Source organism: Eubalaena glacialis, chromosome 17 (assembly GCF_028564815.1).
Source record: "Eubalaena glacialis isolate mEubGla1 chromosome 17, mEubGla1.1.hap2.+ XY, whole genome shotgun sequence".
In the NCBI taxonomy this organism is placed as follows: Eukaryota; Metazoa; Chordata; class Mammalia; order Artiodactyla; family Balaenidae; genus Eubalaena; species Eubalaena glacialis.
This window is the reverse complement of record NC_083732.1, coordinates 52,486,548-52,513,485: the sequence shown is the minus strand read 5'-3', so window position 1 is coordinate 52,513,485 and position 26,938 is coordinate 52,486,548. Positions and strand designations below refer to the sequence as shown.

General features: G+C 36.1%; 1 protein-coding gene across 1 annotated transcript in view; it reads right to left on the bottom strand.

Annotated features, from left to right (window-relative positions):
• The window catches only part of SPAG1 (sperm associated antigen 1), a 94,013-nt gene that overhangs the window by 33,991 nt on the left and 33,084 nt on the right, over window positions 1-26,938 (bottom strand). The window contains 1 exon segment of the mRNA XM_061171583.1: window positions 22,214-22,373. Within this exon segment, the coding sequence (XP_061027566.1) occupies window positions 22,214-22,373 (160 nt within the window).

Below are 26,938 nucleotides of genomic sequence, written 5' to 3'. Positions count from 1 at the left end.
CTGACCAGGGATCAAACCCATGCCCCCCGCATTGGGAGCACGGAGTCTTAACCACTGGACCACCAGGGAAGTCCTAACAGTGGATTTTTATATATGACACCAAAGGTATAAGTAACAAAAGTAGATAAATTGGACTTCATCAAAATTAAAAACTTTTGTGCATCAGAGGATATTATCAAGAAAGTTAAAAACCCCACAGAATGGGAGAAATTATGTGCAAATCAAGTATCTGATAAGGGTCTAATGTCCAGAATACATAAATAACAGTTACAATGCAACAATAAAAAGACAGCCTAATTTTAAAATGGGCAAAGGACTTGAATAAACATTTCTCCAAAGAAGATATACAAATGGCTAAGAAGCACATGGAAAATGGTCAACATAATAAGTCATTAGGGAAATCCAAATCAAAACCATAAGGAGTTACCACTTTACACCCATTAGGATGGTTATACTCAAAGAGGCAAAACATAACAAGTGTTTGCAAGAATGTGGAGGAATTGGAATCCTTATATATTGCTGGTAAGAATATAAAATGATGTAAACACTTTGGAAAACAGTCTTGCAGTTCCTCTAGAAGTTAAACATAGAGTTACCATATAACCCAGTATTCCGCTCTTAAGTATATACCCCCCAAAATTAAAAACATATGTACATGCATAGACACAAACCAAAAATACTTGTACATGAATGTTCACAAAAGCATTATTCATAATAGCCAAAAAGTGGAAACAACCCAAATGTCCATCAGCTGATTAATGAATAAAGAAAATGTGATATTATCAATGCAAGAATATTGTTTTTCCATAGTAATATTTTTTTGGATATGTCTCCTCAGACAAGGGAAACAAAAGTAAAAACAAACAAATGGGACTACATCAAACTAAAAAGCTTTTGCACAGCAAAGGAAACAATGAAAAAATGAAAAGGCCACCTACTGAATGGGAGAAGATATTTGTAAACAATATATCCGATGAGTTAGTATTCAAAATATCCAAACAACTCATATAACTCATAGCAAAAAAACCCAAACAACCCAGTTAAAAAATGGGCATAGGATCTGAATAAACATTTTTCCAAAAAGGACACACAGATGGCCAACAGGCACATGAAAAGATGCTCAAAATCGTTAATCATCAGAGATTAAAAAGACAATGAGCTATCACCTCACACCTTGCAGAATGGCTATTATCAAAAAGACAACAAATAATAAGTGTTAGTGAGGACGTAGAGAAAGTGTAACCCTTGTACACTCTTGGTGGGAATGTGAATTGGTACAGCCAGTATGGAAAACAGTATGGAGATTCCTCAAAAAATTAAAAACAGAACTACCATACAATCCAACAATTCCACTCCTGGGTATTTATCTGAAGAAAACAAAAACACTAATTAGAAAAGATATACAGACCTCTATGTTCATTGCAGCATTATTTACAATAGCCAAAATATGGAAGCAACCTAAGTGCCCACTAATAGATGAATGGATAAAGAAGATGTAGCATACATATATAAATAAATATACATAAAATATATAATAGAATATTACTCAGCCATAAAAAAGAATGAAATCTTGCCATTTGTGACAACAGGATAGATGTAGAGGGTATTATGCTTAGTGAAATAAGTCAGACAGAAAAACAAATACTGTATGATTTCACTTATATGTGGAATGTAAAAATGAAACAAATGAACAAACATAAAATAGAAACAGAGTCATAGATACAGAGAACAAACAGATGGTTGCTGGAGGGGAAGGGGCTGAGGGGAAGGGGCTGAGGGAAAGAGAGAAAAAGCTGAGGGAGATTAAGAAGTAAAAACTTCCACCTGCAAAAATAAATGAGTCACAGGTATGAAATGTACAGTATGGAGAACATAGTCAATAATTATGTAATATCTTCATATGGTGACAGATCATAGCTAGACTTACTGTGGTGATCATTTTGAAATGTATAGAAATACAAAATCACTAAGTTGTTTAGCAGGAACTAATATGTTGTCAGTCAATTATACTTCGAAGCCAAATAAACAAGCTCATAGAAAAAAAGATCAGATTTGTGGTTACCAGAGGTGGGGAATGAGGGGAGGGGTAAATGGATGAAGGCAGTCAAAAGGTACAAATTTCCAGTTATAAGATAAATAAGTACTAGGGATGTAATGTACAACATGATAAACATAATTAACACTTTTATATATGAAAGTTGTTGAGAGAATAAATCCTAAGAGTTCTCATCATAAGGAAAAAATTTTTTTTTCTATTTTAAAAATGTTGCGTCTATATGAGATGATGGATGCTTTCTAAACTTATTGTGATAATCATTTCATGATGTATGTGAGGAAAATCATTATGCTGTACGCCTTAAACTTTATACAGTGCTAATGTCAGTTATATATTAATAAAACTGGAAGAAAAAAAAAAAAGGAACGAAGTACTGATACATACTTCAACACTTCAACATGGATAAACCTTGAAAACATTATGCTGAGTGAGAGAAGCCAGACACAAAAGGCCACATCTTGTATGATTCCATTTACATGAGATATTCAGAATAAGCAAATCCGTAGAGACAGAAAGTGGATTAGTAGTTGCCAGGGGAAAGGGAGATGGGAGTGACTGCTAATGGGAATGGGATTTCTTTTTGTGATGATAAAAATGTTCTGGAATTAGACAGTCGTGATGATTGTACAACCTTGTAAGTATACTAAAATCTACTGAATTTGTAAAGGATGAATTTTATGATATATGAATTATATCTCAAGTTTTTAAAAAGAATGCTTATTTTACCTTACCCTTGACAAAAAGAATACTTTTTTTTTTTCCATCTTGGCCAATTTGATGGGAGAAAAAAAAATCTATATTTAACTTTCATCTTTTTATTAGCAATACAAAAATGTATTGATCATTTAATTTCTTCATTAGTGATTTCTCTGTTCCTATGCTTTGTTCATTTTGGTACTAGGCTCTTTAACTTCGTCTTGTGGTTTTGTAAAAGCTCTTCATATTTAAGGTCATTAACCCTTTGCCATTTTACTAATTTGTCATTTGTCTTTTATTTTTTTTATGGCATCTGTCTTATACAAGTTTTTAATTTTTACATAATCAAAATAATTCATCTTTCTCTTTATGATTTTGTCTGTTGTTTTAACTCTTTGAAATCCCCACCCTTCCACCCTCCTGATCCCACCAATTCTAGGACAAGAGAAATATTTACATTTTATTCTTCTGTTTGTCAATGACTGTTTAATTTTCTTATATTTCATTTTTAAGTAGAGAATAAGCAACAACACTACAAGGGAGTCTAGAGGCTTACTTTCCTCTGACGGCCACTTCTAAATATTCTCTACTAGGGAAGGAAAACACAAATAGGGAAGTTTCCGAGAAAGCCCATAAACTCAAATCCCAGATCCAATCGGCCTGGCGAGGACAGGTATTTCTTCATAGCAGTCCTCAAAAGGACAGGTGAAGAAAGCCTATCAATTGTCTTATCTCAGTACCTGACACAGAGTAGGTGCTCAGTAACTGTCAGCTGTTAAATTAAACCCATTGGTTATGTTGTACCTCAGTCTGGATGAACTGGGCCTGGCCAACCCAGGTGGAGCCCGCAGGGGAGCAGCATTATCAGCCGAGGATAGAACACACTAATTGCTGCAGTTTCCCATGGTCTTCAGGGCTCCCTGCATCATACCCCATAATGACTAAGAATTCTTTCTTGGAACGTGGTGGGAGGGGAACCACAGGCAAAGATTCCAGTTTGATAACCTCCCTCTGGGCTTTCACATTATTTTCCTAAAAGTGACTTGGATTTCTCCTGTCTTGTCCAAGGCTCCAGGACCTCTTTTTACATATTATCTAACAATGGAACTTGGTAAAAATGAACATAATATAGTCCCATTGTTCTTACTTCATCTTAAAAGCACTACTTCTGGGCTTCCAGCCATTTAACCTACCTAATCTTGATGTGCTTCTGATAAAAGGGAACTAACTGGTCTTAAAATTTATACCCTTCCTAATCAAGACATTTTTGTTTTCTGAATCTTGCATACTTTTATATATTCCCTAATCTACAAAATAATTATGGGGAGGCGGGCATGAATGACAGGATCAGAAATGGTTCTCTTAAAGCTCTGTCTGCTTGGAAATCTGAATGGGAATATTGCTTCCCTATGGGACTTACCTTAGGGATAACCACCTAATTCAGAGAGAAACATATCAATCTGTTAAGTGATATTACACTACAGTAATCCTAACTCAGATTTTTAATCATGGAACCATATGTATTACTAATTTTTGATTAGCCCTTTGCTGTTTATCTCTATTTGTGAAGAGGGCATTTTAGTATGTTTATTGAGATGCAGTTGACACATAACATTGTTTAAGTTGTACAACATGGTGATTTGATACACATATATACTGCAGAATGATTACCACAATGAGGTTACTTAATACATCCATCACAGAACTACTATTATTTTTGTAATAAAAATATTTAAGATCTACTCTCTTAGCACCTTTCAAGTATATAATACAGTATTGTTAACTATAGTCATCATGCTATACTGAATCCCCAGAACTTATTCATCTTATAACTGTAAGTTTATTCCCTTTGACCAACTTCTCCCCAATACCTCCAACCCCTCAGCCCCTGGAAACCACCATTCTACTCTCTATTATTATGAATTTGGCTTTTTTAAGATTCCACACCATAAGAGGGATCATACAGTATTTGTCTTTCTCTGTCTGACTTATTTCACTTAGTACAATACCCTCAAGTTCCCTCCATGTTGTCACAAATGGCAGGATTTTCTTCATTATGGCTGAATAATATTCATGTGTGTGTGTGTTGTGTGTGTGTGTTTGTATCACACTTTCTTTACTTATTCATCCTTTGGTGGACACTTAGATTGTTTCCATATCTTGGTTATTGAGAATAATGCTGCAATGAACAATGGATATCTCTTCGAGATAGTGATTTCATTTCTTTTGGACATATACCCAGAAGTGGGATGGCTGGATCATATGGTAGTTCTACTTTTTAATTTTTTGAGGAACCTCCATACATTTTCCATAGTGGTTATATTCCCACCAATAGTGTACAAGAGTTCCCTTTTCTCCATATCCTTGCTGACACTTGTGATCTCTTGTCTTCTTGTTGATGGCCATTCAAATAGGTGTGAGGCGATATCTCATTGTGGTTTTGCTTTGCATTTCCCTGATGATTAGTGATGTTGAGCACCTTTTCATGTACCTGTTGGCCATATAAATGTCTTCTCTGGAAAAATGTCTATTGAGTTCCTCTGCCCATTCTTTAATCAAAAATGATCATATTAGTCATTAACCCACTTGTTTCTCAACATACGTTCAACCTCTGATAAGAGTTCTTAGTACAGCGTCAGCACAAGAGTGGATAAACACCAAATTATATCTGTTTCTTTGACAGTGTAGCCCAGTGATATTCAGCCTGGGTTTTATAGAACCTGTACTTCCTTAGTTGGTATCTAATAACCATGATTAAGAGATAGACTTTGGAATCTCACAGATTTGGGGCCACATCCTAACCATATGACTTATAACCTGTGCAAATGTGGCAAATAACCTTTCTAAGCTTCTGTTTCCTAATCTATAAAAGTATGGATAATTATAGCTTCCTTGAGGATTAAGTGAAATAATATAAGTAAAGCACTTTCACAGTTCTTCAAGTGTGCTAATTGTTCAAAAAAAATAAAAAAGTAATGAGAAGAGCAATTCCTGTCAAGATGGAGTAAACATAATCCACCCTGTCTCTCACACTGAATACAACTAAAAACCTGGGACAGAATTCATGGAGCAGTTATATGAGGACACTGAAAAGTAAATGGTAGCAGGCTGATTGGGGAAAGGAACTAGAATTGGAAATACCCCCCAAACAGCAGTGAGTTTCTCATTTTTCTTTCCTCTGATATCTCCTAGCCTGGGTTAAAGTCAGTTTAAAACCCAAAACTGTGCACTGGGTATGGAGAAAAAGAGCTTTAGGAGATCCCCTTTATTATTTATCTTAAGAAAAAAAAAAAAGATAGTTGGCCCCTATGGGGAAATTCCCTATTTCTTTTTTGTTTGTTTGTTTTGTTTTTCCTTTCTCTCCAATCCCAGCTCCCAGGCAATCCTTCAGCAGCTGCAGTGGCAGTAGCAGCCAAGTAGATAGCTAAAACTTTGAGGGAGAGGAACTCTTATCTCTGGTCAGAGAAACTGTGGTCCCAAAGATATCCCCATTGCTTTTTTTTTCTCTTTCTGTCCTCTTGCTGCTCAGTACTGGAGGCACATAGTCATGGGAAGTGTACAGTAGAATTAAAATGTGGCTTTCTAGCCAAAGGAAGAGGAAGGAAAACCTCTAGGATCCCAAAAGAGTAGGGAAGAATCACAGAGAGGAGGGAACTTAAGAAAATAATTGCATAAAATTGTAACTGAAATGAGCTTACCCACCAGGTGATCCATATGCATAAATTTGACCTTAAACATCCTACCAAAAACTTTGAGAAGTGAATTCCAGGGGAAACCATTACCCAGGCCCCAGTTGGTCCTGGGGTGGGACAGATCCAAATAGTGCTGCAAAGGTTTTGAAACTAAACTGACATTAGAACCATAGTCCATGGAAGTCAGGTAGGAGAACTGTTACCCAAAACTAACCAGATTGATCAACTGCTTTAAAATAAAAGTTCCCCATCAGATTTAAACAAAACTGAAAATCACATATAATAATATTAAAAATTGCTAATATACAGTACAAAATTCCTTACTAGTGAAGAAGAAAGAAAATCTCAACATGTGGCAAAGAAAAGGGCAATTAAGTAATACTAAACCCTGGATAACCAGATGTTATGAATTCTCAAACGAAGACTTTAAAGTGGCAATACTAACCATGCTCCAAGAAATAAAGGCAAACACTCTTAAAATGAATAGAAAGATTAAAAAGTTTTGCTGAAAAATAGAGGATTTCAAAAAAAAAAGAACCAAATGGAAACATTACAATGGAAAAATACAATAACCAAGATAAAAAAATTCACCAAATGGCTACAGTAATACAGTTGAGATGAGAGGAAAAGGTCAGTGAACTTGAATATATAGATCAAGAGAAATTTTTCAGTCTTAACAAGAGACAGGAAAAATAACTGGGGGAAAAAAAGAACAGAGCCTCAAAGTCTTGTAGGACAATACCAAAATACCAAATGGTCTAACAATTGTGTCATAATAGTCCCAGTAGGAAAGGAAAAATAGTGTTGTCCAGAAAAAAATTTGAAGAAATTAGGGCAGACAACTTCACAAATGTGGCAATGACATGAACTTATAGATTCAAGAATCTCAGCATACCCCAAAAGGATAAATTCAAAGAAATGCACATCAAGACATATCATAATCAAACTGCTAAAAAATAAAAACAAAGGAAAAAGTCTTGAAAGCATCCAGAGAAAAACAATACATCAAATATAGGGGAACAACAATTTGAATAACAATGGATTTCTCATCAGAATCATGAAGGATAGAAGGCAGCAGGGCAAAATGTTTAAAACGCTGAAAGAAAGAACTGTCAAACCATAATTCTATATCCTGCAAAAATATCCTTCAGAAATGAAGGTGAAATAAAGACATCCTCAGTGAAGGAAAACTAAGAGAATTCATCTCTAGCAGACATTCTTTAAAAGAAATGCTAAAGGAAATACTTCATATGTAAAGGAAATGATAGCAGGAAGAAACTTGTACCATTAGGAATGAAGGAAGAACAATAGAAAAGATAAATATCTGAGTAAATAAAAGACTGTTTTTTTCTCCTCTTAAATTCTTTAAAAAATGTAGAGAGGTTGAAAGCAGAAAGCATAACATTGTCTAATGGGGTTTCCAATGAATGTAGATATAACACATATGATAACTACAACATAAAGACAGTGGATAAAGGGACTGATTTGGTGGTAAGATTTTTTTTTCCTACATTCCACTGGAAGTGGTAAAATATTAATTCTAAGTAAAATGTGGAAAGTTAAGTATGTATATATAAATTCCTAGTGGGGCCACTAAAATAATGTACAAAGAAATATAGTAAAAAACACAATCAATATATTAAAATGTAAAACTAAACAATATTTAAATAACCCAAAAGAAGGTATAAAAAAAAAAGTTGAACAAAAAACAGAGGGAAGAAACAGAAAAACAAATAATACAATGTTAGACCTACTACAAACATCATTAATTGTAACTGGTGTACACATACCAGTTATAAGACAAGAGTTAGTAAGATTAAAAACAAGACCCAACTATTTACTGTCTAATAGAAAACCACCTTAATTATATAGGTAGGTTAAAGTAAAAGCCTAGGAAAATATACACTGTGAAAATATTAATCCAAAGAGAGCTGAAATAGCTATATTACTGTCAGACAAAGCAGACTTAAAAGCAAGTAAAATTACCAAAGATAGAGAAACATTATATAATGATAAAAGGATCAACTGACCAACAAGTCACAGAAATCCTAAACGTGAATATTTCTAACAACAGAACCTCAAAACACATGAAGCAAAAACTGGTAGAACTAAAAAGAGAAATGGACAAATCCACAACTGTAGGCAACAATACTCCTCAATAAGGAATATAAAAGTAAGGAATATAACAAGTAAACAAAATCAGCAAGGATAAAGAACTAAGCAGCACCATCAACCAATTAATTTAATTGACATTTATAAAACACGCCACCAAAAAACAGCAGAATAACATTCTTTTCAAGTGTACATGGAATATTCATCAAGAAATAATATATCCTATGTCATAAAAAAAAGCCTCAACAAATTTGAAAGTAATAATGTAACACAAAGTGTATTCTCTGACCTTAACAGAGGTAAACTTTATGTTTTCTTATTTTTATTTTTTTAATTTCCATTCTTTTTAAAAGTTTTTTATTTAAAAAAAATTTTAACATCTTTATTGGAGTATAACTGCTTTACAATGGTGTGTTAGTTTCTACTGTATAACACGGAGATAAACTTTAAATCAATAACAGAAAGATTACTGATGTCTCAAAAATTAGGAAATTAAATATGCCATATGGGTCAAAGAGGGAGCCTTGAAGGAAATTAGAAAATATTTCCAATTGAATGACAATGAGAATACAACATATCAAAATGTATGGGATGCAGCTAATGCCACACTTAGAAGAAAGCATAGCATCAAATGCTTATGTTAGGGAAAAAAGTTTCAAATCAACATTCTAAGCTTCCATTTGAGAAACTATCTTAGAGAAAGAGGAGAAAAATAAACCCATAACAAACAAAAAGAAGGAAATGATAAAGAGCAGAAATCAATGAAAGTGAAAAAGATAAAAAAGCAGAGAAGGGAGGAGACCTTCAAGATGGTGAAAGAGTAAGACGTAGAGATCACCTTCCTCCCCACAAATACATCAGAAATACATCTACATGTGGAACAACTCCTACAGAACACCTACTGAACGCTGGCAGAAGACCTCAGACCTCCCAAAAGGCAAGGAACTCCCCCACGTACCTGGGTAGGGCAAAAGAAAAAAGAAAAAACAGAGACAAAAAATAGGGATGGGACCTGCACCAGTGGGAGGGAGCTGTGAAGGAGGAAAAGTTCCACACACTAGGAAACCCCTTCGTTGGCGGAGACTGCGGGTGGTGGAGAGGGGGAGCTTCGGAGCCACGGAGGAGAGTGCAGCAACGGGTGCGGAGGGCAAAGGGGAGAGATTCCTGCACAGAGGATCAGTGCCGACCAGCACTCACCAGCCTGAGAGGCTTGTCTGCTCACCCGCCGGGACGGGTTGGGGCTGGGAGCTGAGGGTCCTGCTTCGGAGGTCAGATCCCAGGGAGAGGACTGAGGTTGGCAGCGTGAACACAGCCAGAAGGGGGCTAGTGCGCCACAGCTAGCCGGGAGGGAGTCCGGGGGGAAAAGTCTGGAGCTGCTGAAGAGGCAAGAGACTTTTTCTTGCCTTGTTGTTTCATGGTGCACAAGGAGAGGGGATTCAGAGCACCGCCGAAACAAGCTCCAGAGACGGGCGTGAGCCGCGGCTATCAGCATGGACCCCAGAGACGGGCATGAGACGCTAAGGCTGCTGCTGTAGCCACCAAGAAGCCTGTGTGCAAGCACAGGTCACTATCCACACCTCCCCTCCCAGAAGCCTGTGCAGCCCGCCACTGCCAGGGTCCCGTGATCCAGGGACAACTTCCCCAGGGGAACACACAGCATGACTCAGGCTGTTGCAACGTCATGCCGGCTTCTGCCGCCACAGGATCGCACCGCATTCCGTACCCCTCCATTCCCCTGGCCTGAGTGAGCCAGAGCCCCCTAATCAGCTGCTCCTTTAACCCCATCCTGTCTGAGCAAAGAACAGGTGCCCTCAGGCGACCTACATGGAGAGGCGGAGCCAAGTCCAAAGCTGAACCCCAGGAGCTATGCGAACAAAGAAGAGAAAGGGAAATCTCTCCCAGCAGCCTCAGGAGCAGCGGATTAAATCTGCACAATCAACTTGATGGACCCTGCATCTGTGGAATACCTGAATAGACAACGAATCATCCCAAATTGAGGCAGTGGACTTTGGGAGCAACAATATATATATATTTTTCCTTTTTCTCTTTTTGTGAGTGTGTATGTATATGCTTCTGTGTGTAATTTTGTCTGTACAGCTTTGCTTTTACCATTTGTCCTAGGGTTCCGACTGCCCTTTTTTTTTTTTTTTTTTTTAACTATGGTTTTTAGCGCTTCTTATCATTGGTGGATTTGTTTTCTGGTTTGGTTGCTCTCTTCTTTCTTTCTTTGCTTCTTTTTTTACTGTTTTTACTTTTTAATTGTTTTTTATTTTTAATAATTATTTTTTATTTTAACAACTTTATTTTATTTTACTTTATTTTATTTTATTTTTTCTTTCCTTTATTCTCCCTTTTATCCTGAGCCGTGTGGATGACAGGATCTTGGTGCTCCGGCCGTGTGTCAGGCCTGTGCCTCTGAGGTGGGAGAGCAGAGTTCAGGACATTGGTCCACCAGAGACCTCCCAGCTCCACGTAATATCAAATGGCAAAAATCACCCAGAGATCTCCACCTCAGCGCCAAGACCCAGCTCCACTCAACGACCAGCAAACTCCAGTGCTGGACACCCTATGCCAAGAAACTAGCAAGATGGAACACAACCCCACCCACTAGCAGAAAGGCTGCCTAAAATCATTATAAGGTCACAGACACCCCAAAACACACCACCAGATATGGAGCTGCCCACTAGAAAGACAAGATCCAGCCTCATCCACCAGAACACAGGCACCAGTCCCCTCCACCAGGAAGCCTACACAACCCACTGAACCAAACTTAGCCACTGAGGGCAGACACCAAAAACAACGGGAATTACGAACCGGCAGCCTGCAAAAAGGAGACCCCAAACACAGTAAGTTAAGCAAAATGAGAAGACAGAGAAACACACAGCAGATGAAGGAGCAAGGTAAAAACCCACCACACCAAACAAATGAAGAAGAAATAGGCAGTATACCTGAAAAAGAATTCAGAGTAATGATACTAAAGATGATCCAAAATATTGGAAATAGAATGGAGAAAATATAAGAAACGTTTAACAAGGACCTAGAAGAACTAAAGAGCAAACAAACAATGATGAACAACACAATAAATGAAATTAAAAAGTCTCTAGAAGGAATCAATAGCAGAACAATGGAGGCAGAAGAATGGATAAGTCACATGGAAGATAAAAGAGTGGAAAATAGGGCTTCCCTGGTGGCGCAGTGGTTGAGAATCTGCCTGCTAATGCAGGGGACACGGGTTCACGCCCTGGTCTGGGAAGATCCCACATGCCGCGGAGCAACTAGACCCGTGAGCCACAACTACTGAGCCTGCGCGTCTGGAGCCTGTGCTCCGCAACAAGAGAGGCCATGATAGTGAGAGGCCCGCGCACCGCGATGAAGAGTGGCCCCCGCTTGCCACAACTAGAGAAAGCCCTAGCACAGAAATGAAGACCCAACATAGCAATCAATCAATCAATCAATCAATCAATAAAACTTTAAAAAAAAAAAAGAGTGGAAAATAACTACTTCAGATCAGAATAAAGAAAAAAGAATGAAAAGAATTGAGGACAGTCTCAGAGACCTGTGGGACAACATTAAACACACCAACATTCGAATTATAGGGGTCCCAGAAGAACAAGAGAAAAAGAAAATGACTGAGAAAATATTTGAAGACATTATAGTTGAAAACTTCCCTAACATGGGAAAGGAAAAGTTAATCAAGTCCAGGGAGCACAGAGAATCCCATACAGGCTAAATCCAAGGAGAAACACGCCAAGACACATATTAATCAAACTATCAAAAATTAAATACAAAGGAAAAATATTAAAAGCAACAAATAACATACAAGGGAATCCCCATAAGGTTAACCGCTGATCTTTCAGCAGAAACTCTTCAAGCCAGAAGGCAGTGACAGGACATATTTAAAGTGATGAAAGGGAAAAACCTACAGTCAAGATTACTCTACCCAGCAAGGATCTCATTCAGATTTGATGGAGAAATTAAAATCTTTGCAGACAAACAAAAGCTAAGAGAATTCAGCACCACCAAACCAGCTTTACAACAAATGCTCAAGGAACTTCTCTAGGCAGGAAACACAGGAGAAAGGAAAGACCTACAATAACAAACACAAAAATTCAGAAAATGGTAATAGGAACATACATATCAATAATTACCTTAAATGTAAATGGATTAAATGCTCCAACCAAAAGACATAGACTGGCTGAATGCATACAAAAACAAGACCCGTACATATGCTGTCTACAAGAGACCCACTTCAGACCTAGGGACACATACAGACTGAAAGGGGATGGAAAAAGATATTCCATGCAAATGGAAATCAAAAGTAAGCTGGAGTAGCAATTCTGATATCAGACAAAATAGACTTTAAAATAAAGACTATTACCAGAGACAAAGAAGGACACTACATAATGATCAAGGGCTCAATCCAAGAAGAAGATATAACAATTGTAAATATTTATGCACCCAACATAGGAGCACCTCAATACATAAGGCAAACGCTAACAGCCATAAAAGGGGAAATTGACAGTAAGACAATCATAGTAGGGGACTTTATCACCCCTCTTTCACCAATGGACAGATCATCCAAAATGAAAATAAATAAAGAAACACAAGCTTTAAATGATACATTAAACAAGATGGACTTAATTGATATTTATAGGACATTCTATCCAAAAACAACAGAATACACTTTCTTCTCAAGTGCTCATGGAACATTCTCCAGGATAGATCATATCTTGGGTCACAAATCAAGCCTTGGTAAATTTAAGAATATTGAAATCGTATCAAGTATCTTTTCCGACCACAACGCTATGAGACTAGATATCAATTACAGGAAAAAATCTGTAAAAAATACAAACACATGGAGGCTAAACAATACACTACTTAATAACCAAGAGATCACTGAAGAAATCAAAGAGGAAATCAAAAAATACCTAGAAACAAATGACAATGAAAACACGATGACACTAAACCTATGGGAGGCAGCAAAATCAGTACTAAGAGGGAAGTTTATAGCAATACAACTACCTTAAGAAACAGGAAACATCTCAAATGAACCTAACTTTACACCTAAAGCAATTAAAGAAAGAAGAACATAAAAACCCCAAAGTTAGCAGAAGGAAAGAAATCATAAAGATCAGATCAGAAATAAATGAAAAAGAAATGAAGGAAACTATAGCAAAGATCAATAAAACTAAAAGCTGGTTCTTTGAGAAGATAAACAAAATTGATAAACCATTAGCCAGACTCATCAAGAAAAAAAGGGAGAAGACTCAAATCAACAGAATTAGAAATGAAAAAGGAGAAGTAACAACTGACACTGCAGAAATACAAAGGATCATGAGAGATTACTACAAGCAACTCTATGCCAATAAAATGGACAACCTGGAAGAAATGGGCAAATTCTTAGAAAAGCACAACCTTCTGAGACTGAACCAGGAAGAAATAGAAAATAAAAACAGACCAATCACAAGCACTGAAATTGAAACTGTGATTAAAAATCTTCCCACAAACAAAAGCCCAGGACCACATGCCTTCACAGGAAAATTCTATCAAACATTTATAGAACAGCTAACACCTATCCTTCTCAAACTCTTCCAAAATATTGCAGAGGGAGGAACACTCCCAAACTCATTCTACGAGGCCACCATCACCCTGTAACCAAAACCAGACAAAGATGTCACAAAGAAAGAAAACTACAGGCCAATATCACTGATGAACATAGATGCAAAAATCCTCAACAAAATATTAGCAAACAGAATCCAACAGCACATTAAATGGATCGTACACCATGATCAAGTGGGGTTATCCCAGGAATGCAAGGATTCTTCTATATACACAAATCAATCAATGTGATACACCATATTAACAAATTGAAGGAGAAAAACCATGTGATCATCTCAATAGATGCAGAAAAAGCTTTCGACAAAATTCAACCCCATTTATGATAAAAACCCTCCAGAAAGTAGGCATAGAGGGAACTTATCTCAACATAATAAAGGCCATACATGACAAACCCAGAGCCAACGTCGTCCTCAGTGGTGAAAAACTGAAACCATTTCCACTAAGATCAGGAACAAGACAAGGTTGCCCACTCTCACCACTATTATTCAACATAGTTTTGGCAGTTTTAGCCACAGCAATCAGAGAAGAAAAAGAAATTAAAGGAATACAAATTGGAAAAGAAGAAGTAAAGTTGTCACTGTTTGCAGATGACATGATACTATACATAGGGAAGCCTAAAGATGCTATCAGAAAACTGCTAGAGCTAATCGATGAATTTGGTAAAGTAGCAGGATACAAAATTAATGCACAGAAATCTCTTGCATTGCTATACACTAATGATGAAAAATCTGAAAGCGAAATTAAGGAAACACTCCCATTTGCCATGGCAACAAGAGAATAAAATACCTAGGAATAAACCTACTTAAGGAGACAAAAGACCTGTATGCAGAAAACTATAAGACACTGATGAAAGAAATTAAAGATGATACAAATAGATAGAGAGATATACCATGTTCTTGGATTGGAAGAATCAACATTGTGAAAATGACTATACTACCAAAGCAATCTACAGATTCAATATGATCCCTATCAAACTACCACTGGCATTTTTCACAGAAACAGAACAAAAAATTGCACAGTTTGTATGGAAACACAAAAGACCCCAAATAGCCAAAGCAATTTTGAGAAAGAAAAACAGAGCTGGAGGAATCAGGCTCCTGGACTTCAGACTATACTACAAAGCTACAGTAATCAAGACAGTATGGTACTGGCACAAAAAAAGAAATATAGATCCATGGAACAGGATAGAAAGCCCAGAGATAAACCCACGCACATATGGTCACCTTATCTTTCATCAAGGAGGAAGAATATACAATGGGAAAAGATAGCCTCTTCAATAAGTGGTGCTGGGAAACTGGACAGCTACATGTAAAAAAAAAATGAAATTAGAACACTCCCTAACACCATACACAAAAATAAACTCAAAATGGATTAAAGACCTAAATGTAAGGCCAGACACTATAAAACTCTTAGAGGAAAACACAGGCAGAACACCCTATGACATAAATCACAGCAAGATCCTTTTTGACCCACCTCCTAGACAAATGGAAATAAAAACAAAAATAAACAGATGGGGCCTAATGAAACTTAAAAGTTTTGCACAGCAAAGGAAACCATAAACAAGAGGAAAAGACAACCCTCAGAATGGGAGAAAATATTTGCAAATGAAGCAACTGACAAAGGATTAATCTCCAAAATTTACAAGCAGCTCATGCAGCTCAATATCAAAAAAACAAACAACCCAATCCAAAAATGGGCGGAAGACCTAGATAGACATTTCTCCAAAGAAGATATACAGATTTCTAACAAACATATGAAAGAATGCTCAACATCATTAATCATTAGAGAAATGCAAATCAAAAGTACAATGAGGTATCATATCACCTCACACCAGTCAGAATGGCCATCATCGAAAAATCTACAAACAATAAATGCTGGAGAGGGTGTGGAGAAAATGGAACCCTCTTACACTGTTGGTGGGAATGTAAATTGATACAGCCACTATGGAGAACAGTATGGAGGTTCCTTAAAAAACTAAAAATAGAACTACCATACGACCCAGCAATCCCACTACTGGGCATATACCCTGAGAAAACCGTAATTCAAAAAGAGTCATGTACGACAATGTTCATTGCAGCTCTATTTACAATAGCCAGGACATGGAAGCAACCTAAGTGTCCATCAACAGATGAATGGATAAAGAAGATGTGGCACATATATACAATGGAATATTACTCAGTCATAAAAAGAAACAAAATTGAGTTATTTGTAGTGAGGTGGATGGACCTAGAGTCTGTCATATAGAGTGAAGTAAGTCAGAAAGAGAAAAACAAATACCGTATGCTAACACATATATATGGAATCTAAAAAATAAAAAAAAAAAAAAGGTTATGAAGAACCTAGTGGCAGGACAGGAATAAAGACGCAGCCCTACTAGAGAATGGATTTGAGGACATGGGGGTGGGGGAAGGGTAAGCTGGGACAAAGTGAGAGAGTGGCATGGACATATATACACTACCAAATATAAAATCGATAGCTAGTGGGAAGCAGCTGCATAGCACAGGGAGATCAACTCAGTGCTTTGTGACCACCTAGAGGGGTGGGCTAGGGAGGGTGGGAGGGAGCCGCAAGAGGGAAGAGATATGCGGATATATGTATATGTATAGCTGATTCACTGTGTTATAAAGCAGAAAGTAACACACCATTGTAAAGCAATTATACTCCAATAAAGATGTTAAAAAAAAAAAGCAGAGAAAATTCAATGAAACATTTGAAAAAATCAATAACATTGATAAACCTCAAACCAGAATGACAAACAAAAAAGAGAGAAAACACAAATCGCCACTATCAGGAAGAGAGGATATCACTACAGATCAATCAGACATTAAAGCTATAATAAGGGAGTACTATGAACTGTGCTTATAAATTCAACAATCTGGATGAAATGGACCAATTTCTTGAAACTACTAAACTCAGGATTCACCCAAGAAAAAAACAGATAACCTAAACCGTTGTATGTCTATTAAAGAAATTAAATTTGTAATTTTAAATCTTTCACAAAAGAACCTCCAGGCCCAGATGATTTCACTGGCAAATTCTACCAAATTTTTAAAGAAGTAATATCAATTCTACACAATCTCTTCCAGAAAATAGAAGTGGTGGAAGCACATCCCAGCTCCCAACTTTTCTGACGTTGCCATTACCCTGATACCAAAACCAGACATGTACAGTACAAAAAAAAAGAAAAACTATAGTCCAATTTATCTCATGAACACAGACGCAAAAATCCCCAACAAGATAATAACAGACAAAATCCAGTAATATATGAAAAGAATAATACATGATGATCGATGGGGTTTATCCCAAGAATTCAAGGCTAGCTCAACTTTTGAAAATCAATCAACATAATCCAATATACTAACATTACAGAAGAAAAACCACATGATCAAATCAATTGCTTCAGAAAAAGTATTTGAAAAGTTCACATCAATTTGAGATAAAAAGTCACAGTCATATATAAATAGAAAGTTACTTCCTTAATTTGATGAAGCCCATCTCTCAAAAACCCACAGTTAACAGAAAACTTAATGATGGAAGACTGAATGCTTGCCCTCTAAGATTAAGAACAAAGCTCATGGATGTTCACTCTCACTATTTTTATTCAACACCGTAGCCCTTAGCCTGTGCAATAAAGTAAGAAAAAGAAAGAAAAGAGGTATAGATTGGAAATTAAAAAAATAAAACTGTTCTTATCTGCAGACCATGTAATTGTCTATGAAAAAAATTCCAAGGAGTCTACAAAAAGCATCCTGGAACTTATCAGTGAGTTAGCAAGACTGCAAGATACAAGGTCAACATATTTTTTAAAATAAATGATATTTTTATATTCTAGCAATGAACAATTCAATTTTCAATTTTCTGAAATTAAAAAAATATTCTTTACAATAGCTCCAAAAAATTTAAATACTTAAGTATAAATTTGTCAAAGTATGTGCAGTATCTGTGTGCTGAAAACTTAAAAAACACTAATGAAATAAATCAAAGAAGACCTAAATAAGTGGAGAGATATACCATGTTCATGGATTGGAAAAATCCATATAGTTACAATGTCATTTCTTCCCTAAATTGATCTACAAATTCAATGCAGTTCCAATCAAATTCCCAGCATGACTTTTTTTAGGTATAAAAGAACTGATTTAACTACCTCATATTTGCTGTCCAATTATACTCTACTATATACTATAGTGATATACAGTGGGAAATTCCTTGTGTTTTGCAGTGAGTAGAAATATAGATTTTAGTAATATAACAAACAGGCTTGTGGTAAAACAGTCATCAAATGTATGTGACTGTTAAGTGATTTTATGTAATAAAGGAATATACCTGAATATTAAGAGAAATAGGAGAAATGCAGCCTGTGAAAAATAAAATATAATTGAAAAAACCCTGATTTTAAAACTATGTGAAAGGCAAAGGAACTAGAATAGCCAAACTATTTTGAAAAAGAAAAATAAAGCTTTAGGAATCACACTACCTGATTTTAAGACTTACTATAAAACTACAGCACTCAAGACAGTGTGGTATTGACAAAGGGACAGACACATAGGTCAGTGGAAAAGAACTGAACCCAGAGTTAGATTCTATTGGCTACACAAATATGGCCAATTGATTTTTTTTTACAAAGGTGCAAAGGCAGTTCAAAGGAGTAAGGATAGTTTTCATCAAATGGTTTTGGAACAATTGGACATCCATATGCAAAAAAGTGAAACTCAATCTAATCCTCACACTTCATAGAAAAATTAACTCAGTATGGCTAAGTGAAATAAGTCAGACAGAGAAAGATAAACACCATATGATCTCATTTATATGTGGAATCTAAAAAGAAAAATCAAACCGAGCTCATAGAGAACAGATTGATAGTTGCCAGAGGTATATCTGTGTGTGTGTGTTTCTGTGTGTGTGTGTGTACATGTGCACACGTGTGCAATGGGTGAAGGGAGTCAAAAGGCACAAACTTCCAGTTATAAAATAAGTCATGGGGATGTAATGTACAGCATAGTGACTACAGTTAATAATACTCTATTATATATTTGAAAGTTTCTAAAAGAGATCTTAAAAGTTCTCATCACAAGAAAAAAATTTTTGTAACTATGTATGGTGATGGTTGTTAACTAGATTTATTGTGGCGATTACTTCACAATATATACAACTATTGAATCATGTTGTACACCTGAAACTAATAGAATGTTATATGTCAATTATATCTCAATAAAAAAATTAACTCAGAATGGTACATAAGTGTAAAACAATGGAACTTTTAAAGGAAAACATAGGAGAAAATCCTCATGATTTTAGCTTACTCAAAGCATTAAGATATGACACCAAATCACCAGTCCATTAAAAAATTTTGATAAACTGGACTCTAACCAAACTAATACCCTTTTTTTCTGTGAAAGACACTGATAAAAGAATGAGAAAAAAAAAGCTACAAATAGGGAAAAAATATTTGCAGATCTCATATCTAACAAAGGACTTGTATCAAAAATATAAAAAGAACTCTCAAAATTCAACAGTAAGAAAGCAACAACCCAACTTTAAAAACTGGTGGAATAATTTCAACAGATACTTTACCAAAAGTGATATAGACATGGCAAATAAGCACATGAAAAAATGTTCAGCATCACTAGCCATTAGTAAAATGCAAATTAAAATCACAGTGAGAAACCACTATACACCTAATAAAATGGCTAAAAAATTTTTTTAAATAAAATACCAAATGCTGGCAAGAATGTGAAACAGCTAGAACTCTCATGTGTTGCTAATGGGAATGAAAAATGGTACCACCATTCTGGAAAAACAGTCTGGAGATTTTTTATAAAGTTAAACATACACTTGCCATATGACCCAGCAGTCCTACTCTTGGTATTTACCCCAGAGAAATGAAAACGTACGTTCACCCAAAAACCTGTGCATGAATATTAATAGCAGCTCTATTCATAAATACCAAATACTGGAAAAAACCCAAATGTCCTTGAACAAATGAAAGGATAAACAAGCTGCAGTATATCCATATTATGGTGTATTACTCAGTAATAAAAAAGAATAAATCAAAGATACATGCAACTACATGAATGAATCTCAGTGACATTATGCTAAGTGAAGGAAGCTAGTCTCAACAGGTTATATACTCTCTGATTCCATTTATATGACATTCTGGAAAAGGTGAAACTACAGGAACAGAGAATAGATCAACAGCTACCAAGGCTTGGGGTGAGGGAAGGGTTTGGCTAAAAGGAAAGCAAAAAGGAGGTGTTCTTTTTTGCTTTCCTTTTAGCCAAAAATTTGTGATAAAATTGTTCTGGATCCCGACGGTGGTGGTTGTTACATGAAATTATACACGTGTTAGAACTGTATACCAAAAAGTCCATTTTTACTATATGTAAATTTTAAAAAATAATTTAAAAATAGTGGCAATTGATACAGTTTATATTATATCTTGTTCCAGATAAGATTTTAAATGATTTCCTTTAATCGTAAGATGCTTGGCTAATTATCTTAAGCTAAATATAAACATAAAAACATTTGCTCCCAGAACTTGCCTAAAGGTGAGCCTCAATCGGGACTTCCCTGGGTGGCGCAGTGGTTAAGAATCCGCCTGCCAATGCAGGGGACACGTGTTCAATCCCTGGTCCGGGAAGATCCCACACGTCGTGAAGCAGCTAAACCCGTGCACTGCAACTACTGAGCCTGCGCTCTGGAGCCTGCGAGCCACAATTACTGAGCCCGTGTGCCACAACTACTGAAGCCCGCACGCCTAGAGCCCGTGCTCAGCAACAAGAGAAGCCACCGCAATGAGAAGCCCGTGCACCGCAATGAAGAGGAGCCCCCACTCGCCGCAACTAAAGAAAGCCCGCATGCAGCAACGAAGACCCAACACAGCCAAAAATAAATAAATAAATAAATTTATTTAAGGAAAAAAAGGTGAGCCTCAATCCTTGAAAAGCTGCTTACCTTAAATTCTCCTTTTTATCCCTTTGATGCTCTCACTTTCTTTTCCATCTTTCTTGGGTGCTCTACTCTGCCTCCTCATCTCTCTCCCCCTTCTTTTCTGTGCTTTCATCTTTATCCTAGCTGAACTGATCATATTTTAAGCTGATGTATACATTTTACACTATATATTTTGCCACGAAAAAATAAAAACTTATATTCCTTGTTCTTTCTTTAAAGTTGAATGACTTGAACATTTTATATTTCTCTAAATTAAAATATTCTGTCAAATTACTTAAAGTTGATTTTTACCTGTGAATGATTTTCAAAGCTGGCATTTCCCCCTCAGTTGCTCAGGGGCTCTCAAGAAAAAAGAAAAACTTTTCCCCCCTGGTCAAATGAAAAGGCAGGTTTTTTCCCCTTAAAGTTGATGTAATTTTCATTGTCTTATATTATGAAGATTAAGCTTTATATAGTCTAGATTCTTTTTTTTTAATTACATCAAAAGTGAAATTGCATATTTAAAAAAAATTTCTTTGAGAGGCACGCATAGCTACAGGGCATTCCAACAGTGCATTCATTTTTAGGTAAACAACCCCTTTGAAGCCAACATATTTGTTTGCAACCAAGTAGCTATATATAAAACAATCATCTAAGAGATGGACATAAGGTTAACTTGCAAATGGTTGGTATCACAGAGGCAGCCATTTGTGTTTAAAGGTGATAATCAGGAATTAAATTGAGCACTAGAAAAGATGTCAGATTATGAAGAAAAATGGGTTTGGGAGCTTGTATTAAGAAAAAGATTTTAACTAGACTTATCGTGGTGATAATTTCACAATATATACAAATATTGAATCATTACGTTGTACACCTGAAACTAACATAATGTTATAAGTCAATTATACTGCAATAAGAAAAGAAAAGAAAAAGAAATGAGCTGTATTAAGAAAAAGATGAAGGAAAAACCTCCTTGTGGACTTACAAGGTGAAGGCTAGAAAAATTTGGTAGACTAAGAATTTCTGTACAAATAGAAAATTTGAGCCAGCTCATCATATAACAAGATAGGTTTTTTTTTTTTGCATAAACCAAAGAGAAAAGATGTCTTACTCTTATCCCCAATGCCATCTTCATGTTTTCTTCCACTGTCCTTTTCATTTTCATCTTCTGAATTTTCTACTTCCTGAATAACCATCCTTTTTCCTTTGGTTTGAGTCTCAGATGCAGGTTCAGAATTTTTCAGATCTCTTTCAACCTCTAACAAGGTTTTCTGAAACATAATCGCCACATTAAAGAAAAAATTTTCCTTTAGTAAAAAAAATAACCATTCTTGCAGGTAAGAATATGAAGATATTAAAAAGTGAATAAAGATAACTAAGATAAAGCTTCTTATGGTGGTCTTTATTTTTCTTTTCAAACAACTTCACTGCTTTTTCTGATTAGAACTATACATGTCCACTGTAAAAAACTTAAAGCATAACAAGTATAAAAGAAGGAAGAAAAAAATCATCTGAAATCCTGCCACTTAGATAAACTATGGACATTCTGATGATCATCTTCCTAGATGTATTTGTATGCATATACACACACACAGATGTCCAGTTTTATACAAATTAAACCATACTATACATGTTTTTTAAGAGTCATGTTGAAAGTTCTTTAATATTTTATGCCAACTAGAAATTTTAAAAAATATATCAAACCATCTTGCTTCCTTCCTCATGTTTAACACCTGACTGAGGTATAATTGACATAAACTGCACATACTTAAAGAGCACAAGTTTTAATAGATTTTGATGTAATAATAAACATATCCATCATTCACAAAACGTTTCTTCCTGTCTTTTTGTTATGCTTCCCTTTTGCTCATCCCTGCAACCACTGTTCTTTCTGTTACGATAGATTAGTTTGCATTTTCTAGTTTTTTATATAAGTAGAATCATACTACATGTACTCTTTTTGTCTGGCTTCTTTCACTTAGCATAATTATTTTGAAATTTATCCATTTCGTCTTATGAACCTATTAGTTCATTCCCTTTTATTGTTCAGTAGTATTCTATTATATGCTTATAAAATGATTTGTTTATCCATTCACCTATTGATGGACATTTTAGGCTGTTTTCAGTTTTTGGCAACTACAAATGAAGCCATTATAAACATTCGTGCTTAAATCTTTGTATGGACCTATGCTTGTATTTTTCTTGGTGAATACTTGGAGTGGAATGACTGGGTCATGTAGTAGGCGTATGATTGTTTTGTTTAACTTTTTACCTGTATTCCAAAGCAGTGGGATCATTTTATATTCCCAAAAGTTTCAGTTCTCCCACATGCCCACCAACACTTGGTATGGTCAATCATTTTCATTTTAGCTGTCTAACAGGTTTGTAGTGGTATCTCTTGTGGTTTTAATTTATGTTTCTCTAGTGACTAATGACATTGAGCATCTTTTCATGTGCTTATTTTCCATTCACATAACTCTTTTGGTGACGTGTCTGATCAAATATCTTGCTTATTTTTCATCAACCTGTTTGTTTTCTTATTATTGAGTTTTTAGAGTTCTGTATATATTCAGGATACAAGCCCTTTATTGGATACATGATTTGCAAATATTTTCCCCCAGTCTATGGCTTGTCTTTTTATTCTTCTGATAGAATAAAAACTTTTTAATTTTGATGAAGCCCAATTATCAACTTTTTATGGATTATGCCTCTGTGTCATACCTAAGGAATATTTGTCTCATCCAAGGTCATAAAGATTTTCTCTTATGTTTTCTTCTAGAACTTTCATACTTCAAGTTTTATATTAAGGTATATGATCCACTTTGAGTTAATCTTTACATATGGTTAAGGTAAAAATGCATTTGGTTAAGGCCTAAAGTTAATATGTAAACATGAATTTATGTTGGATAGTAAAATTGAAGGTGGTTTTCCTTGTTTCAATTTTTTTCTTTTAGAATATTATAATGCTAACTTTTTAATGAACATACCATTATAAAAAGGAAATACTATGGGGTCAAGATGTGTTCCTAAGCTGCACCCTAAACCTAATCCACTGAAATGCTGACTTGATAAATGCAGCTGATACAGTAGGGACATCAGCTGCCTCTCAGAGAGAGTTAGATAACCTGAAAGGTATGTGGAAACAGTGACAACTTATTGGTGGAAGACAGTTCTCCATGGGTTTCCCATATTTCTGAATATATTGTAAGCAGAGGAACTAAACCACCTTTGTTCTAGACTTTTTTTTTTTTCTTGACTTATAACAACAGGAATTTATTTCTCAGTTCTGAAGGCTGGGAAGTCCAAGTTTAAGGTGCTAGCAGATTTGGTTTCTGGTGAGGGCCTGCTTTCTGGTTCACAGACAGCTGTCTTCCTGCTGTGTCTGCACTTGGTGAAAGGGACCTAGATTATCTTTTTAAGGATGTTTGTACTGAGAACAGCCCTGGGAAATAGAGAATATTTCCCTTCAGAGGAGAGAAGGTTTGTTTGCTTTCCAGCAAAATAATGTTTCCCTCTGGCACAGAGGTTTGCCAGATTTGCTTGTATCCCATTATAAAATATGGGTGTTGGATTTTCTAAATTTGGGATTCCTCAGCTGTGACACAAACCCACCAAGTGTGAAGCACCTATCTGGGCCTTCTGCCGCCCCCACGGAACTTGGGGGCCAGGGTAACGGACATGAGCTTGAAGCTCATCGGCTTGCCATGCCATGAGTAGCAAAGTCTTTTGTGCCTGACCCAGGAGTCTTGTATATTCTTCTAAGCCACCTTGCTAATTTTCATGTAGGGTAAACTCTCAGGCCCTTCACAGCTCTTGACACTTACCTCTACTCTTTCGGCTTGAATACAGATCCCCTAAGTGTATATCTGAGTCAGTTTACTGTCAGAGATGCTATGCTTACCATGCAAATTGAGAAATGAACACTCTTTTATGGCCATCAAGTTCATGCTTAATCCTACCTAGGAAAATTCTACACCATTTGCATAATAAATTGAACTTGGCTCAAAGAAAAGAATTGCCTACAAAGCTTCAGGAAAGAGAAAATTATTTGTCCTTCAGGAGTAGGTTTATGATTTTGGACAATTTAAGAGCCTGCTTTCTTCCACTTCAAATAGATGTTAACACTGGGAGTGTCAGAGATGTACCTCTTATTTTTTTAAACATCTTTATTGGAGTATAATTGCTTTACAATGGTGTGTTAGTTTCTGCTTTATAACACAGTGAATCAGCTATACATATAAATATATCCCCATATCTCTTCCCTCTTGCGTCTCCCTCCCACCCTCCCTATCCCACCCCTCTAGGTGGTCACAAAGCACCAAGCTGATCTCCCTGTGCTATGCAGCTGCTTCCCACTAGCTATCGGTTTTACATTTGGTAGTGTATATATGTCCATGCCACTCTCTCACTTTGTCCCAACTTCCCCTTCCCCCTCCCCGTATCCTCAAGTCCGTTCTCTAGTAGGTCTACGTCTTTATTCCCATCCTGCCCCTAGGTTCTTCATGACCTTTTTTGTTTTTTTAGATTCCATATATATGTGTTAGCATACGGTATTTGTTTTTCTCTTTCTGACTTACTTCACTCTGTATGACAGACTCTCGGTCCATCCACCTCACTACAAATAACTCAATTTCGTTTCTTTTTATGGCTGACTAATATTCCATTGTATATATGTGCCACATCTTCTTTATCCATTCATCTGTCGATGGACACTTAGGTTGCTTCCATGTCCTAGCACTGTAAATAGAGCTGCAATGAATATTATGGTACATGACTCTTTTTGAATTACGGTTTTCTCAGGGTATATGCCCAGTAGTGGGACTGCTGAGTAACAGTAGTTCTATTCTTAGTTTTTTAAGGAACCTCCATACTGTTCTCCAGAGTGGCTGTATCAATTTACATTCCCACCAACAGTGTAAGAGGGTTCCCTTTTCTCCACACCCTCTCCAGCATTTATTATTTGTAGATTTTTTGATGATGGCCATTCTGACTGGTGTGAGATGATATCTCATTGTAGTTTTGATTTGCATTTCTCTAATGATTAATAATATTGAGCATTCTTTCATGTGTTTGTTGGCAATCTGTATATCTTCTTTGGAGAAATGTCTATTTAGGGCTTCTGCCCATTTTTGGATTGGGTTGTTTGTTTTTTTGATATTGAGCTGCATGAACTGCTTGTAAATTTTGGAGATTAATCCTTTGTCAGTTGCTTCATTTGCAAATATTTTCTCCCATTCTGAGGGTTGTCTTTTCGTCCTGTTTATGTTTTCCTTTGCGTGCAAAAGCTTATAATTTTCATTAGGTCCCATTTGTTAATTTTTGTTTTTATTTCCATTTCTCTAGGAGGTGGGTCAAAAAGGATCTTGCTGTAATTTATGTCATAGAGTGTTCTGCCTATGTTTTCCTCTAGGAGTTCTATAGTGTCTGGCCTTACATTTAGGTCTTTAATCCATTTTAGGCTTATTTTTGTGTATGGTGTTAGGGAGTGTTCTAATTTCATTCTTTTACATGTAGCTGTCCAGTTTTCCCAGCACCACTTATTGAAGAGGCTGTCTTTTCTCCATTGTATATTCTTGCCTCCTTTATCAAAAATAAGGTGACCATATGTGTGTGGGTTTATCTCTGGGCTTTCTATCCTGTTCCATGGATCTATATTTCTGTTTTTGTGCCAGTACCATACTGTCTTGATTACTGTAGCGTTGTAGTACAGTCTGAAGTCAGGGAGCCTGATTCCTCCAGCTCCATTTTTCCTTCTCAAGATTGCTTTGGCTATATGGGGTCTTTTGTGTTTCCATACAAATTGTGCAATTTTTTATTCCAGTTCTGTGAAAAATGC